This window comes from Plutella xylostella, chromosome 27, assembly GCF_932276165.1.
Source record: "Plutella xylostella chromosome 27, ilPluXylo3.1, whole genome shotgun sequence".
NCBI classification, from domain to species: domain Eukaryota; kingdom Metazoa; phylum Arthropoda; class Insecta; order Lepidoptera; family Plutellidae; genus Plutella; species Plutella xylostella.
In genome coordinates, this window is record NC_064007.1 from 3391941 (window position 1) to 3407255 (window position 15315).

Sequence of the window (15315 nt, forward strand, 5' to 3'; positions counted from 1 at the left end):
AATATCGGTCAGCCATTGTAGCCTGCGCTTTTGTTAACGATATTCCACATATTTACGTGTTATATGAAGTGTGTTTGTACCTTAATGTATTTATAGCTTCATTTTCGCTGGGTCGAATACCGGATGGCGCATTGGTTAGCTCTGGCTGTTGCGCCGGGAATCCTAGGTTCGATCCACAGCCAAACAGATATTTTGTCCCCAAATCATGGAGGTTAAATGTTTTTGTTGCGCCTGCCAAGAGTGGAGTTTATGTCAATAACCCTTCAGGTATGAAAGGGGTGCTTGACCTACTATGGATTTTCGGGCTATCTTTGGGGTGTTGGGCTAATTTAATATACTTATCATACTTAATACTGCCCTACCGCAAACCCTTATGCCCTGAGTGCCTCTAGCCCACACTGTATATATTCCGTTTGAAGTCATTTCATCTCGGCATAGGTCACCGGGCTTACCGTCTCTGCAACGACTACGCGGCCAGAATAATCTGTTTTAATGTTGCCATGTGATTTTGGATTTAATAAATAATGCAAAATATGTCTGTTGTAAGTAACAAGTCAAACCAGGCGGCTTTAGTGTACCATAAGGTATTACGACAAAAACTTACTAACATTATTTTATAAAACAAATGTTTAGTAATCAAATATGGTGTCAAACTGTCTTTAAACTATTTTGTGGTAGAACAAATTAGATTTTAAAACTTATTCGTCGTTTACAAAGTTGATATTTAATGAGGGCGCGACCTATAGTTAGTACAATGTTGTATGTGTAGGGAAGATAGAGGGTTGTTATAAGTTTAACGTGTCTGTGCATCTATCTGTCAGTGGTAGTGTACGGTGGCCTGCGCCTAAAAGTATACAGGCGGAGTTTTAAAAATAGCGATCTCAAGCTCACATGCTGCTCAAGCACATCCACATAAACACCACTGCTACACACATCACACACAACACGTCCCCGGATTTATAACAAATGTAGCTGGTCCCTTCATCATCAGGGATCGCTATTTTAAAAACTCCGCCTGTATACGTTTAGGCGCAGGCCACCGTACATACCCATTTTGACCCGAGTCCGCGTTGTTCTATGGTAGCTACCAAACGGGTGATCCGATTTTCGTTTTGTTTTGTTATTATTATGATCAATTGTTTACTGCATAAAGTTAAAAATATTACACCTATTTGTAGACATGCTGGCAACACAGTTCGTAGCGAGTTTGCATAAATATATTTGGTGGAGTTTTCAGCACAAGTTTGCAATCTCGATATACATTATACAGTATGCACCAGATTCTCCGACCCACATTGCATCACTGAAAATCGCAACTATTGTTGAGGTTTTAAAAACGAAAATTTAAGGTGTTTGTTCATTTATTTAGGTAATAAAGTGACCGTAGCTCGGAAAATAAGGTTAATTTACCTACCAAGATTGTCTGAAATTTTACATTAACATTAGGAGTTAGAGTGGAAAGCTACACTTCGAGCCCTATTTCCCTGATTAGGGATCCCAGGACCTGATGATGATGATTAGGAGTAATGCGTAGTAAGTCTTTGCACATTATTGAGGATTTTAAATTTGGGAAACAGTGACAAAATCCTTCAAATTAGAACATGTCCAGCAGTACCTACATGATTGTCGGCTGATGATGACATTTCTTATACCGCAAGTTCAAAGTGCTAGGAAAAAAACGCACAACCTACATACCTACCTTGCCTACCCTACTCACTAAGAGATCAAGAAACTCAATTGATCCCTCACATTTGCCGGGGATTACAAGAAATGCTGAAAAAAACTGTCTAATTCAGTTAGCAGACACGCCCCGGGCGGCAGAAAAAATCTGTCCCATTCTGCCGATAATCACATGCTTTTAGGAGTCCGCAGTAAAATGATTTAGATAGATAGATTAGTTATTTGTTTACTTAACACAACACATACACAGGTTACACAGCAATATTACTCAAAGATTTCACTCAAATTCAAATTCTCCTTAATGTTTAGTGGCATGGAATTCTCCTTAATAAGTACTAGGTGTAAAAGTTATGTTGCTGAGAACTTAGCCTTATAGCAAGTGTCCAGGTACTCATTATAACAATAAGTAGAATTTTCTTTGAAAGATCCAAAAAATAAGTTTGTTTCCCCATTTTAACCACGCCATCTACTGGTCTAACTGAAAAACTTTTGTATCGTCCAATAGGTAATATAATGGTTAGGTACCTACTTCATTATTGTCATCTGCAAAAAGTTGTTTAAATAGAAAGTATGTAAGTTATTTTTAAGTCAAGTACCTACACAATTTGTAACACTCTGTTCAATGACACTTAAACTTCTAAATAGTGGATTTATGTGGGTGTTGAACACTCTATTTTAATGTAATACTATTTTAGGATATTAAGTATTTTGATACTAATGATATAAATAAATAATAAACAGATTGACGTACTTTTACAGATGACCTTTAACTTCTATAAGTTATGTCAATCGATAGTTCTTAAAGGGTACCCTTTTTGAGAGCCTTTGACTTACAAATGAAACTTAAACTAAAAGAAAGTGTACCTTTTAGATGAAAGGCCAATGTATTTTGTACATAAAGTAAATCTGAAAGTTTCAGGCAAATAATAAAATCTCAAACTCGATGTTACTTCAAACAAAACTTTGCCTAGCTTTATTTCACCAATTTATTAAACGAATATACCTACCAAGGTATCTTTAAATTACCAATAACAATTTAAGTTAACAACACTTTACATGGGATTAATCATAATAATGTTACAAAATAAGGTAGGTACACAAAATATTCCCCCAGACGGTATTCAAACTGTTAGGAACAATATCATAAATATTCTCTATTTATACAGAATCCCTAAATTAAAGAAGAACCAAGTTCCTGTGACATTTTTTCTATCCTTGTTGAAACCGGAAAACCTGAAACCGTTACCCTACCTACCCTGACATATAGGAAAATGTACGCGTTTTTACCATCAATATAGTTGGAGGTTTGGTTTTTAATCGAATTTGAGGAAAGTTTTTCTTATGAGTACAACATGAAGTTTAAGTGGAGACTTATAAAGTTAGATTAATAATTGTAATTAATTGGTAAATTGTACATATAGGATATCGCACGGCGATGCCACATTTAAACAAAAAACAAAAAGATAAGGCATTTTTTTAGAAGAATTAATCGCTTAAACCAAAGAGGCCCAGGTGTTACCTTTCGACTCCCTTCTTACCGACAAACAGTAGACCTTACAACACCTCTCTTTCTTCCAGTGGCTTGTAATTAATTGGTTAATTGTACATACAGGGTATCCCAAGGCGATGCCAAACAAAAAGATAAGGCATTTTTTTAGATGAATTAACCGCTTACACCAAATAGGCGTTACCTTTTGTCTCCCTACTTCTTACCGACAGACAGCGCAGACCTTACATCACCTCTCTTTCTTCCAGTGGCGTGTTCCACCGTCACCGTGACGAAGTGCCAGGCCGCCCTGCGCACCCTGCAAGCGTTCCCGTTCTTCAAGCCGACATGTCTCTGTCGGGAACCGAACGTCGACCCCGAGTGCAACTCGTTCCGAGACTTCCTGTTCGACCATCCCTGCGTGTTTGTCATGAAGAAGGGTGGGTTTTTTGGCTATTTATTGGATATATAGAACGACTGCGCTAACTTTGCAAAAGGTAAAAAATTACAGTTTTTTTGTTGTAAGTTCTACATCGTATCTTTTTGCCTTTTATATCCTAATTAAGTTTTAATGTAAATTTGTTAATTATTTCTTGATGTACAAATTATCTTTCTGTTGCAAAGTTAGCGTCGGACTAGGTACCTACTAAAACTTTTCGCAGTAGATTTGTACTCACGTGATAGGTCGCAATGCGTGTCGCCGTTTTAGAATGAGTACAATGCACTTAGGGTACACAATCTAGAATCCAGATGTGCACGTTTCCTCACGGTGATCTTTTCCATCACCGATTTCCACAATTATCCATACATACGCCACAGCCGGCAATCAAACCCGAGACCCTCGGCCCTTCAGTGTAGCTCAGTGGGACAGCAACAAATAAAATACATTTCCCCGTCTATCTAAGTGACAGTTGGTCGTACATGCATAAGCAGTAAATATAGGGGGGAATTTTATTATTGAACTTTCCGAAGTCAGCTGAATGTATGTCTGACATACAAGTAACACTATCTTTGTGTACAAATCGTGTAGAGTACATTAATAAGGAGCATATCCGAAATCACGAAAAAAACTACTGCTGCACACTAAAGTTCAATCAAGTCAACCTTAATATAGTTTACAGCAAAGTTTACATCGCTAGTTCAGAGATGGCTCCATATTAAAATTTCTTAGTTGTTAATAAGACCCGAAGGAAGGCGTAAGAGAGGAAGACCAAAAAAGATGTGTCTTGATTGCGTGAAAGAAAATATGAGATAGTGTTGAGTGATTGAGAATATGACAGAGGATAGGGTAAAATAAACAAAGTATGCGAGCTAAACTAAGTTAGTTTAGCTCGCAGTGGACGCTCTGCTTTACACACACACACACACACACACACACACACACACACACACACACACACACACACACACACACACACACACACACACACACACACACACACACACACACACACACACACACTCCCTTGCGGGGTAGGCAGAGGTGCATTGCTGCACCCACTTTTCGCCAGAGTGTTAGGTTAGTCCCAATGTAATAGGGGGAGGGCCTATTGGACAATAAGGCTAGGAAGAAGCAGAATTAGCTCAGTATGACGAAGGCTCACTGATAAATTCCACCCCTATACCCAGCTCGTGCCCATATCCTCCAGTTACGTAACGCTGCACGCCCGGCCCGCGTCGTAATCCCGCATGCAAGACGGAACATTCTCGACTTGAGAACACGGACTATTCTGGACCTTCTATTCTACTCTATTATCTGCGGGGGTGTTAATGTTATACTTCAGCAATTAGAAACGTGCGAACCTTTGATTAACAATATAAGATGGAGTCTCAGTGCAAAACAAACGTCTCGGCAAAATTAAATAACACTCCACTTCTACCACTGAGCTCTTACTTCGAATTAGTACAGTTAGTAGATTTGTGACTTTATTCATTGATACAATGGTAAATTATGGTTTGTCAGTAAACTAAAAGGTCACCGCAGATATAACTGTAAGTAATCGTTTTCTTCTGTCAACCAGTAAAACGCGAGCACGTAACGGTTATATGTGAGGTGACCAATATGCGGGCAATTCGTATATTGTTAATCTGTTTGTAAAGGCTCAAGTACACTTCATCTGGCTCTATCGAATGGAACATTAAAATGTGTGCATATCTCTTTAAGGTCTCAACTGCCTTATTAAGCTACACTCCTTAATCCACATTATTTTCCTTCGCCGTAAGTGCAAGTAATGTAATTTACTTGACTAAATTACTTATTTTAAAAGTAAATTACCTATAGATAATTGTGTTACATGACGCACAAAGCTGATCCTAAATAAGGCTAGCCATAGGTCATATACGCTACATTGTCTTAAAAACTGTAAACAAACATTTCAATCGTATTAGAATCGCTGGAACTTCTACTTCTTGTTCAGAATTCGGCTGCGCTCGGATGTATCTTAAATCTCAGCTAGCCGTCGAGGCTACATGCAAATGTTTCCCGTTTCTGAAGCTTTCAAATTGACAAAAATATTCCAGTAAAATGTTTGCAAATATTTTTGAAATCACGATAATATGCGGTGTGTTATATGAAGGTTTTACAAACGTTGTTAAAGCTCTATTATCCAGGTCATAACGTGTTCGGTTTTAATTACATAATATTTTAATCTGCATTTATATAATCAGTTTATGCAATATACTCTTTTTTCTTTGTTATGATAGTAAATGCGTATCCAAATCCAATTATTTGTGTTTTAAGTATATCAGCAAACCTTTCTCCTAATTCCAAAATATCTATAATACTTAATCCTGAAATTTCTTGTCAAAGGTTGTCTGAAAGAAATCGCTTTAAGCGATGAGGCCGCCATTTTTATATTGTGTTGGATTAAGTTTTTAGTAATTGCGTCCGGGATTTTTGTACACAAATAAAGAATATCAGATCTCATCTTCTTTCAAATAATTTACTGTCATTTGTTTCAGAGAAAGACCCGTACCCTGTGGAGACCCTGCCGACGTGCACCTACGCTCTGAGTGTGTGCCACAACGAGAAAGCATGCTCTGTCCTCTTCGAACGCTTCAAGAACGCGTGCAAGGCGCGAGAGGGAGAGTGCCGCATGGAAGACAGGTGACAAGGACGGCTATAGTTTTGGTTTTGCCACTTTTGCGGTTCGCTGTTCGGTGCATATGCACTTAACAACCGCTACGGTGCAAACGATTTTCTTATTCTTCGGTTTATCATTTGGCTAGGAGCTTGTCACCGTGACATTATTGGCTAGTCAGATTAGTTTTTTTTACGCAATGCACTAGAGGCAGCAGTTGTATTACAGTGATATTATACTGCTACATAACACAACCATGATAAATATAGCTACAGTCAGCAAAAGAGACAGCCATCCACCCCCTTTCAAATTTAAATTATCTACTGACGAATGATAGACGATAGAAGAGCACTTTATATAATGGAGCTTAGTGTATAAAAATATTCTTCAACTGGTTTATCTTTCAGCTACCTATGACACACACATAAAACTACTTGATCTCTTTTTATACAAGTTTTGATATTGGAATTTAAATGGCTTAATGAAGATGCTCCGAGTATGCAAAGCAGATAGCGAAACGAACCTCCTTAACAACTTTCTTCAGAGACTTATAAGAACATCCTCCTTTAAGTTTGCTGAAAAGTTTAAAATCTGAAAGAAGTGTTAGTTTCGAAAACTCGCGAATTCTAATTGCCTTTTTTATTCTTATTCGAATTCTAGGATACTAGGGACTAGTTTATGCAAATGCTATATTTAATGTTAACGCCATCATCTATTTATCTAATACTTACATACCTACTTGCTTTTTAGAACCAAAATTCAAACAATGTAGTTAACCAAAGATCATTTCATTTCAAAAGCAATTGATTCAAATAATTGGACCGTAACTTAACTTAATTAAACATTTGATCACCGCAGATTGACTTGATTAACCCTCTGTTTCTCATCTGTGAAGGTCAATCTGAGCCGAACTTAAGTATGAAATGGTATCCCGGTTATACTTATACCGGTTTCATCGACGAGACCGTCAAGTTAAAAATAACTTAAATATGACATACAGGACTTATTTCAATGCTTAGGTACCTACATTCAATCGATGTATATTGTGCAATGAAGAATAAATAAATAAAAATAAATAAATAAATCGAAAAAGAAAGTAATGAAACTAATGATATAATTATGTATTAAGCCCCAGTGTCATCATACTCGGTTAGATCATAACAAGGGATTAGTTCATCAAATATACGTCATCTTCTTATTAAATTCTTGACAGATGTGTCAAAAGTCAACAAAAAATCACTGGTTATAATCTAACCGAGTATAATGAATGGGGCTTATCCTATCTAATCTCACATCTAAAGTGCAATGCACACTAACACCAAACAAAACCGGTTGTCAGGGAGGCGTGTCGCGAGGCGTGGGCCGGGCTGCGTCTGTCGCCTCTCTTCGGCTGCATCTGCCCCAACACGCACATGAAGAAGCGCTGCGATCGGATCTTTGCCGTCGTCAACCACAACCCGTGCGTCGGTGAGTACGCACCTTTAGAACATGGCCGTGTGGACACCGCCTTAGGTTTCGAGTGAGAAATGCGCTGGCTTTGGTTAGGTGACTAATTTTAAATGGACCGATCTATATTAAAAATTATGGCTTTCCGGTACTCAATATTTAGGTGCTTAATAATGTTAAGTAGTTAATGACGATCATTTGATGTAATTCGGTTCTCTATATTCGTATACAATTGCCTATCCTGAAAGGGATTACTTTAAGGCAAGAGTTTTTATGGTATAGTTAAAGACTTCTTCGGTAAATTTACACTAGACTTGAGTAACAATAACAATAGAAATGAAATAACTGGAGAACTCCAAGGACTCCAGACTGTAGTCTCATCATAACAAACTATTAGTAAGAAAGCAATCTTTCTTGGGAAAGTATTTTATTAAATGGAACTTTCAAGGGCCCTTCATATCTTTATTGTTTTCTTTGAGTCTTGTTAATAAATACAGATAATATATACAGTAGTCTGTTAAATACTATAAGAACGATTGTAGCTTTATGGAGAATGGTATAGAATAGGAACATTAGGAATGCTGGCTACTGACCCTAAGGTCCCAGGCTCGAACCCTGTCTGAATTTCAAAATTGTCTGAATCACTGCTAAAAAATAACTGCTTTAAAATTAGATCATGCATTCCACTTTCAGTACTAAGGTACTTCATTGGTCTGTGTTTCAAATTTAATAAGGTTATATTTACACTTACCTACAGACATTTATCACGAATGTAACCTTAGCATAAAAACAAAGTGCCATTTCTTTAGGAATTCGAATCCACGCGTAATAATTCAAATCCATAAACAAACAGAAACTTCGGTTCGATTTACGAATGTTCCGATTTAAGGAAGATTGAAAGTTGACGCGTGGCAGACGCAAGATCATCCCGCCATCCCGGGATTACGGGATTAAGGCGCGATCGCGGGATTAGCCCCGCCTTGCCAATAAGAACTGTTTGGGGATTAGGTGAAATTAATCAAGCGGGATGTATAGGCTTTTATTAGAAGTGTTAATTGATGAAGTTTAACTTTATAAGGTAAGCGTCCACCTTTTGGAATCGTACGCAACCATAAAAAGTGTTTGTACGCAACGGACGCATCACATTCAGTATTATTTGTATAGAAATTCACACAAGTGCGTCCACTTCATCAGCAGTGCCCACGCCGTTTCTCCGTACATTTATTTACTTATCTCTGTATGGTCCGATAAGTACTATCATCATCATCATCATCAGCAGCAGCCTGTAGCAGGCCACTGCTCGACGAAGGCCTCTTCCAAAGCACGCCACTGGATGCGATCTATAGCTTTTCCGATAAGTATTATACCGATAGCTTACCTATTACACATTGCCAAAACTTTTTACATTTCTTCTACCTACCAATTTTTTATTTCTACTGTGTATTTCATTTGATTTCCCTTCAAACTAAACTGTTTAATCAAATCACCAAGGCCCTTTCAGCCATGTTTAAAAGCTTAGCTAAACGGCTTTGTTGAGCGAAGGGCAAACGGAAAGCTATTTTGAAAATCCTTATTTTTTACACAACGGAAAGATGGGGGAAATCTGAAGCATAGCTCAAGAGGTTTACAGTAAACAGTTGAATAGGAAAAGGAATTAATCTCAACTGGGGGTGTACAGGGTGGCGTTTTATCTGTGACCGTGAGGAATTTTGGCCAATGTAACCTTATTTCCGACGACCGAATGGCGTAGTGGTTAGTGACCCTGACTACTGAGCCGAAGGTCCCGGGTTCGATTCCCGGCTGGGGCAGATATTTGTTTAAAGAAACACATTTGTACTCGGGTCTTGGCTGTTGATATTTATATTTAGTATCTATCTATCTATGTATTTGTGTAGATATATCAGCTGTCCGACACCCATAACACAGGTTCTGCCTAGCTTGGGGTCGGATGGCCGTGTGTGAGATGTCCCCACATATTTATTTATTTATTTCCAACTTATGTTGAGACCAGTCTGGAGCAAAGAATCATTATGCCTTTCAGTGTGATAGTGATACCTAAGACCCAGGTTTCTATGCCCCAAACTGTATTGAGTTTTTTTTTGATAATCATATACTTATGTGACGATAGGTGATGAGATTAAATAACTTTATGGATTGTTTGATAAGACGTATATTTCGTCATAACCATAGGTCCTCGGCTATCCTCATCCTTCCTCTATAAGCTAGCTGCCTCTGAAGCACGGGGCGTTCTACGCTACGACGCGACTTACCGTAAATTTTATCACAACTGCAGGTAGTTACTCTCTGTAGTTTGTCTTCATTTTATAGAGCATATTTTCAGTCGGGTTAAAAACACGTTCCACATCAAATAGAGCACTCGGAGAGAATAATTCTCAAAATGTTATTATTTTAACAGCAAAGTAATTACTGTAGCGGAAACATACAGTTCCGTTGTTTATGTTAACTTTGTGGAATAATGAAAACTTACAATTCTGTTCTGGCGTGGACGCAACACAGAGTATGCGGGCCGCAGATGTGACTCTTCACACTGATACACAATGCAGGATGTAAAGCCGCGTACACACCGGGCCAACGAACGCCAACGAACGTTTTTCGTTGGCCTTCGTTTCTGCAATCTGCCCTGTATTATGTATGTTAATATCCATCGTTGGGATAACCGTTGGCGTTCGTTGGGCGTTCGTTGGCCCGGTGTGTACGCAGCTTTAGGCACATGGACCGACAATATTTGGCGTATATGTGTGTATTATTTTCTTCTTTGAGACCTAGGTATGGCAAAAACCCAAAAGTTATAGGTATAATGATTTGAGAATATGTGACATGGCTTTCCGAATATAGCCTCATCCATCATTACATTATTTGCTCATAGATACCTACATATACGTACATTTTACTTATACCTATCATTCACATACCTCCTTATTCTAAAACATAGACTAAAGGTAATTTTTTTTTTTTGAAAAAATTAATTTTAATACACTTATTAAAGAAATCTATGATTTTTTATTGTTGTAAATAACCATACCATATGCTCACGACTGTAATCCCCAAAGGGGTAGTCAAAGGTGAGTCACCCGCTTTTCGCTGTACATTTTGTACTCACAAGATAGGTCGTGCGGTTGTTGTAAATAATGTTGTTATTAAAATCATTTGATTTGATTTGTAATCTACCAACAAATAATTAAATATCTAAATTCTCATTTTGCAAGAAATAAAAGACATTTGAACGGACGCAATAAACATTTGAATAGGTGTCACATCTACCTTCGTATCCAACTTATTTTACTCTTTGCCCGCGAAACAACCCACAATAGTAGAGTTGCTTACTTTTAAACTTTAGCCTGGTTAGTTAAAGGGCAATGAGTACTGAGTTAGATAAAATGTGTACTCAACCATTATTTATGTGTATTTGTTGAATAGATAGTAGGTATTAGGTATTATTTATTTTTTATTTATTTACATTTACATTTACAAAATAAATGCCATTACAGTAGATACCAATGCGACATTTTTTAAATATAGAAACTTTATGCACATAAAATAACAATAATTACAAATTTACAACAATAACAAATTTTACAATCAAATAATTTTATACCTACTTGATTTTACTATTAAATAATTTTCTATCTTATAGATTTTATATACATTTATAATATTTACACAAAAAAATATTTAAAAAACAAATAAATAACAATATTATTTTGTATTTCCGTAGCACATGAGATAAATGACTGCTTTCTCTAGCTCGCTCATCTTGCATACCAGGATGTCGATCTCATCTGCCAGTATGTTTAATAGGCGAATGCCTCTAGTGAGGGGTGCTTCATTGACCAGAGCCGTCTTTCCCAGCGGCACCTCGAACATTCTGTTCTTGCGGCGGCGGAGTGAACTGCTTGGTACGACAAATTTTAACAATTTTAGCACATTAGGGTTGCATTCCAGTCCCCGCACTACTTTGGTAAGGAACATCACCAGGGCTAAGTTTCTTCTGACTTCGAGTTTGTTGTACCCCACCATTCCCATCACAAACAACGTTGGATACATGAGTGGGTAGAAGGGGTAAACACCGTACATTTTTAGATACAAGAACCTTGTGAACTTGTTCTGCATGCGTTCCAACATCGTAATATACTTGTCCTGGTGAGGACTCCAAACAATTGCATTGCATTCCAGTTTGCTTCTTACCAGGGCATTGTATAATGTTCTGACGGCCACCGTATTAGAGAAGCTCTGACATCGTCTAAGGATGAAACCCAGTCTTTGGAATGCTTGCTTGCAGATACTAGTAATATGCTCTCGGAAGTTCAAGTCACTTCTGAACTGCACCCCGAGGTCTCTCACGGCAGAAACTCGCGCCAGTGGCACAACCCCCGCTCTGTACTCGTGGAGTAGTAGATTTTTGCCTCGGCCATAGCTCATAACCTCACATTTGTCGACGTTAAACTGCAACTTATTTAATCCACTCCAATCAATAACGTTGTTTATTTCAGTTTGAAGGAGTTTGCAATCTTCGACATTGGTTATGATCCGTAACAATTTCAGATCGTCTGCGAACAGTAAGCATTCGGCGTTAACTACTGATTTCGGAAGATCATTGATCAGTATTAGGAATTCTAGGGGCCCTAGGTTGCTACCCTGGCTCACTCCCGAGTGCGTATAGTACGGTGCTGATAGACGTCCGTTTACATCGACTACTTGACGTCGGTCCTTCAGATAGCTAGAGAAGAATCTCAGTACAAGCGGAGTACAGCCGACTGCTGCCAATTTCGACAGTAGGACGTCATTATCGACTAAATCAAACGCTTTCCGGTAATCGAAGTAAGCGACGTCGACCTGCACTCCAGAGTCCACCGCTGGGGCCACCACTGACATAAAATCCAGTAGATTAGAATTGGTACTGCGTCCCGGCCTGAATCCGTGCTGCGCATCTACTAGTTGGGGTGTTACCTTTTTCAAAATACACGCTTGTAGAGCGGATTCAAAGACTTTAGGGAATGTAGAGAGTACTGCTACTGGTCTATATTTATGCACTTCATCGCTTATTTTGCCTTTTGGAATTGGAGACACTTTGGATATTTTCCAACTGTCAGGGTAGTGCCCTGTCTCCAAGCACCTGTTAAATAAGTAGTGTAAGGGAGAGACAAATGCCTTACTACAATCCTTTACGAGAAATGGTGGGATACCGTCCGGACCCATCGAGTGTTTGGCGGGTAGACGATTAAGCGCCTGTAATATCTGGTGTTTATCAAGATTTGGTATGTGTACGCGGGCGCCGCCGCCGCCGTCCGCTGCGCTGTAAGAGGAACTAGCGCGCTCTACGTTTAGATCAGGCCTCGCTGGGTCGTACACTGACTGAAAGTAGTCGGCAAATGCTTGCGCGACCTCGTCTTCTGGTACCTCTACACCTTCCTTTTGTAGCCGCATTTTGTTAATATGGGTCTTTTTAGATTTCATCACTTTCCAGAAGGTTTTTGGGTCTCTACTAAGGTTAGTTTCAATGCGTCTATGATATTGATCATAAGCAGCAGATATTTTACATTTCAGCGATCTACGGTAATTGGAAAAAATTGTATAATCATCTTCTGATTTGCTTTTCTTGTACTTCTTATGTAGCTTAGCTTTCTCTTTTAAGTCATGTATAATATCTGCATTAAACCACTCTGGATACATCTGATTTCCCTTTGCATCTTTGCTTTTCCTGGGAGTATTACGGTCTATTATGTTATTTACCTCACTGTAAAAATACTCCAGGGCTTCCTCCACCCGGGTTATGGTGTATAGAGTACTCCAATCAAATTCCGCTAAATCGGCGTAAAGTTGTTGGAAATTACATTTCCGGAAGTTCCATCGTGGTATTTCAAGTGCTTGTAATTTATGATCGGCCGACCGCTTGGCCATTGAAGCTGTATGAGAAACCGCCGCTAAATTTCTTAGACTGTGCCTACCCTTTGGAATAGTTACTATTAAGGGGGGGTGATATTTGTCAATTGGCACCAATGGCATATTAGAGGCCGACACCACGGTATTTGATGGTTTCCCATCGCAAAGCGAAAAATTTGTCAATACGAGATCTAGTTGTCTATTATTACAGTTTGGTACATTGTTTATTTGGCTGAACTCTCCATATGCTACGAAAAATTCAAAATAATTCTGAACATCTACTGAAGCTGAGTGCAAGTTGAAATCGCCAATAACTAAAATCTTTTTATACTTTATACATAGTTCTTCAATAATTCTAAATAATTTTAAATATTCAATATCTGGCGCACCTGGCGGGATATATAATACACAACAAACAAACAAATGCCTATGTTTCAGGTATACAGAGGCACATACAATTTCGAATAATGAATTATTTATGTCTACACTTATTGGCACTTGTTTAAGTTCATAAATAGGACATGCTGCAACCATTACCCCCCCCCTGCTTGCGCCCGTCTGTCCTATCACATCTGTACACTGAAAAACCCTTGGTAAACATTTCAGCATCGTTTATAGTCTCGTTACACCCTGTTTCCGTTATGGCAAAGAGATCACTTTCCGAAGCTGCAATGCCTTGCTGAAAGACGTCCAATTTCGTTCTGAGACCGCGCACGTTTTGGTAGTATATCGTGATCTCATTTTGGTCATAGTTATTATGTCTGTTTCTCACCTGATACTCTCTTAGTGTCCCTCCCCCGCGGCTGGAGATCGGCGCGGGGGCGTCGGAGAAACCACTCTGCAAACATTACTCCGGTGGGCCACGCTGAGGGAGAGTTGAACCTAGGATATATTGACTCTGGTATACCAATGATAAACGACGCATGTCGGTCCGTTTTGATTTCACGTTTTGATACGTAGTATTGATCTGATGGGTGAATTTTCCTCAAGTAATCTTTCAGTGCTTCCTCAGTAGTGTCAGGTGCAAAGCGCCACGCCTGGATATGAATTGTCCGTTCTACCGCTTTTATTTGACTGTCATTGCTTCCAGTGCCTACTACCACGGTACGATCATTGCGCAATTTAGATTTCTGTTTCTTTTTCTCTACTATGGTCCATCCCGAGTCATTTGTACCCTCCTGTGGTTCTTCATGTTTTTCAATGGAAAGTACAGACGGTTTGGGCACTTTGCTGTGGCTCGTAGATTTGGCCAAGATTTGAGAAAAAGATTGATGGACGCTAGATTGTTGTGTCGCATTATCCATTGCTGGCAGTTCAGGTGATGTTTCTGGGATAGGTATCTGAGTTGTTTTTCGGCTAGGTGGATCTGCGTTCTTAATGGCTAGTTTTCCCGGCGAAAGTTTCGTAACCGTGTCTTCTAATTTTTTAACACTGGTACGCAATTCGGTTATGACTGTTTCTTTACTTTCAAGTGTAGTATTTAATTTATTTATAGTATCTGACATAGTAGTAATTGTCAGATTCATAGTTGGAATCATGTTCATAATTGGTTCGAATTGAGTACTTTGCTGACGTAGCTGTTGTATTTCTTCACTCATTTCCTTCATAATCCTGAACATGTCCTTCAGTGAACTTACATCCCTGGTCGTGTGGGTCGGTAAGCTGCTTTCCTGGAGTGTCCCGCTTCCGCGATTCATATTTATATAGTTATTGAAGTTATCA

General features: G+C 38.8%; 1 protein-coding gene across 4 annotated transcripts in view; it reads left to right on the forward strand.

Moving 5' to 3' along the window:
- LOC105383545 overlaps positions 1–15315 on the forward strand; it is a 157816-nt gene that overhangs the window by 123193 nt on the left and 19308 nt on the right. For all 4 annotated transcript variants that reach the window (XM_048630825.1, XM_048630824.1, XM_048630822.1 and 1 more), the window contains 3 exons: positions 3436–3606; positions 6128–6272; positions 7586–7713. In XM_048630825.1, coding sequence (XP_048486782.1) covers positions 3436–3606; positions 6128–6272; positions 7586–7713 — 444 coding nt within the window. The remainder of the gene's footprint in view (positions 1–3435; positions 3607–6127; positions 6273–7585; positions 7714–15315) is intronic.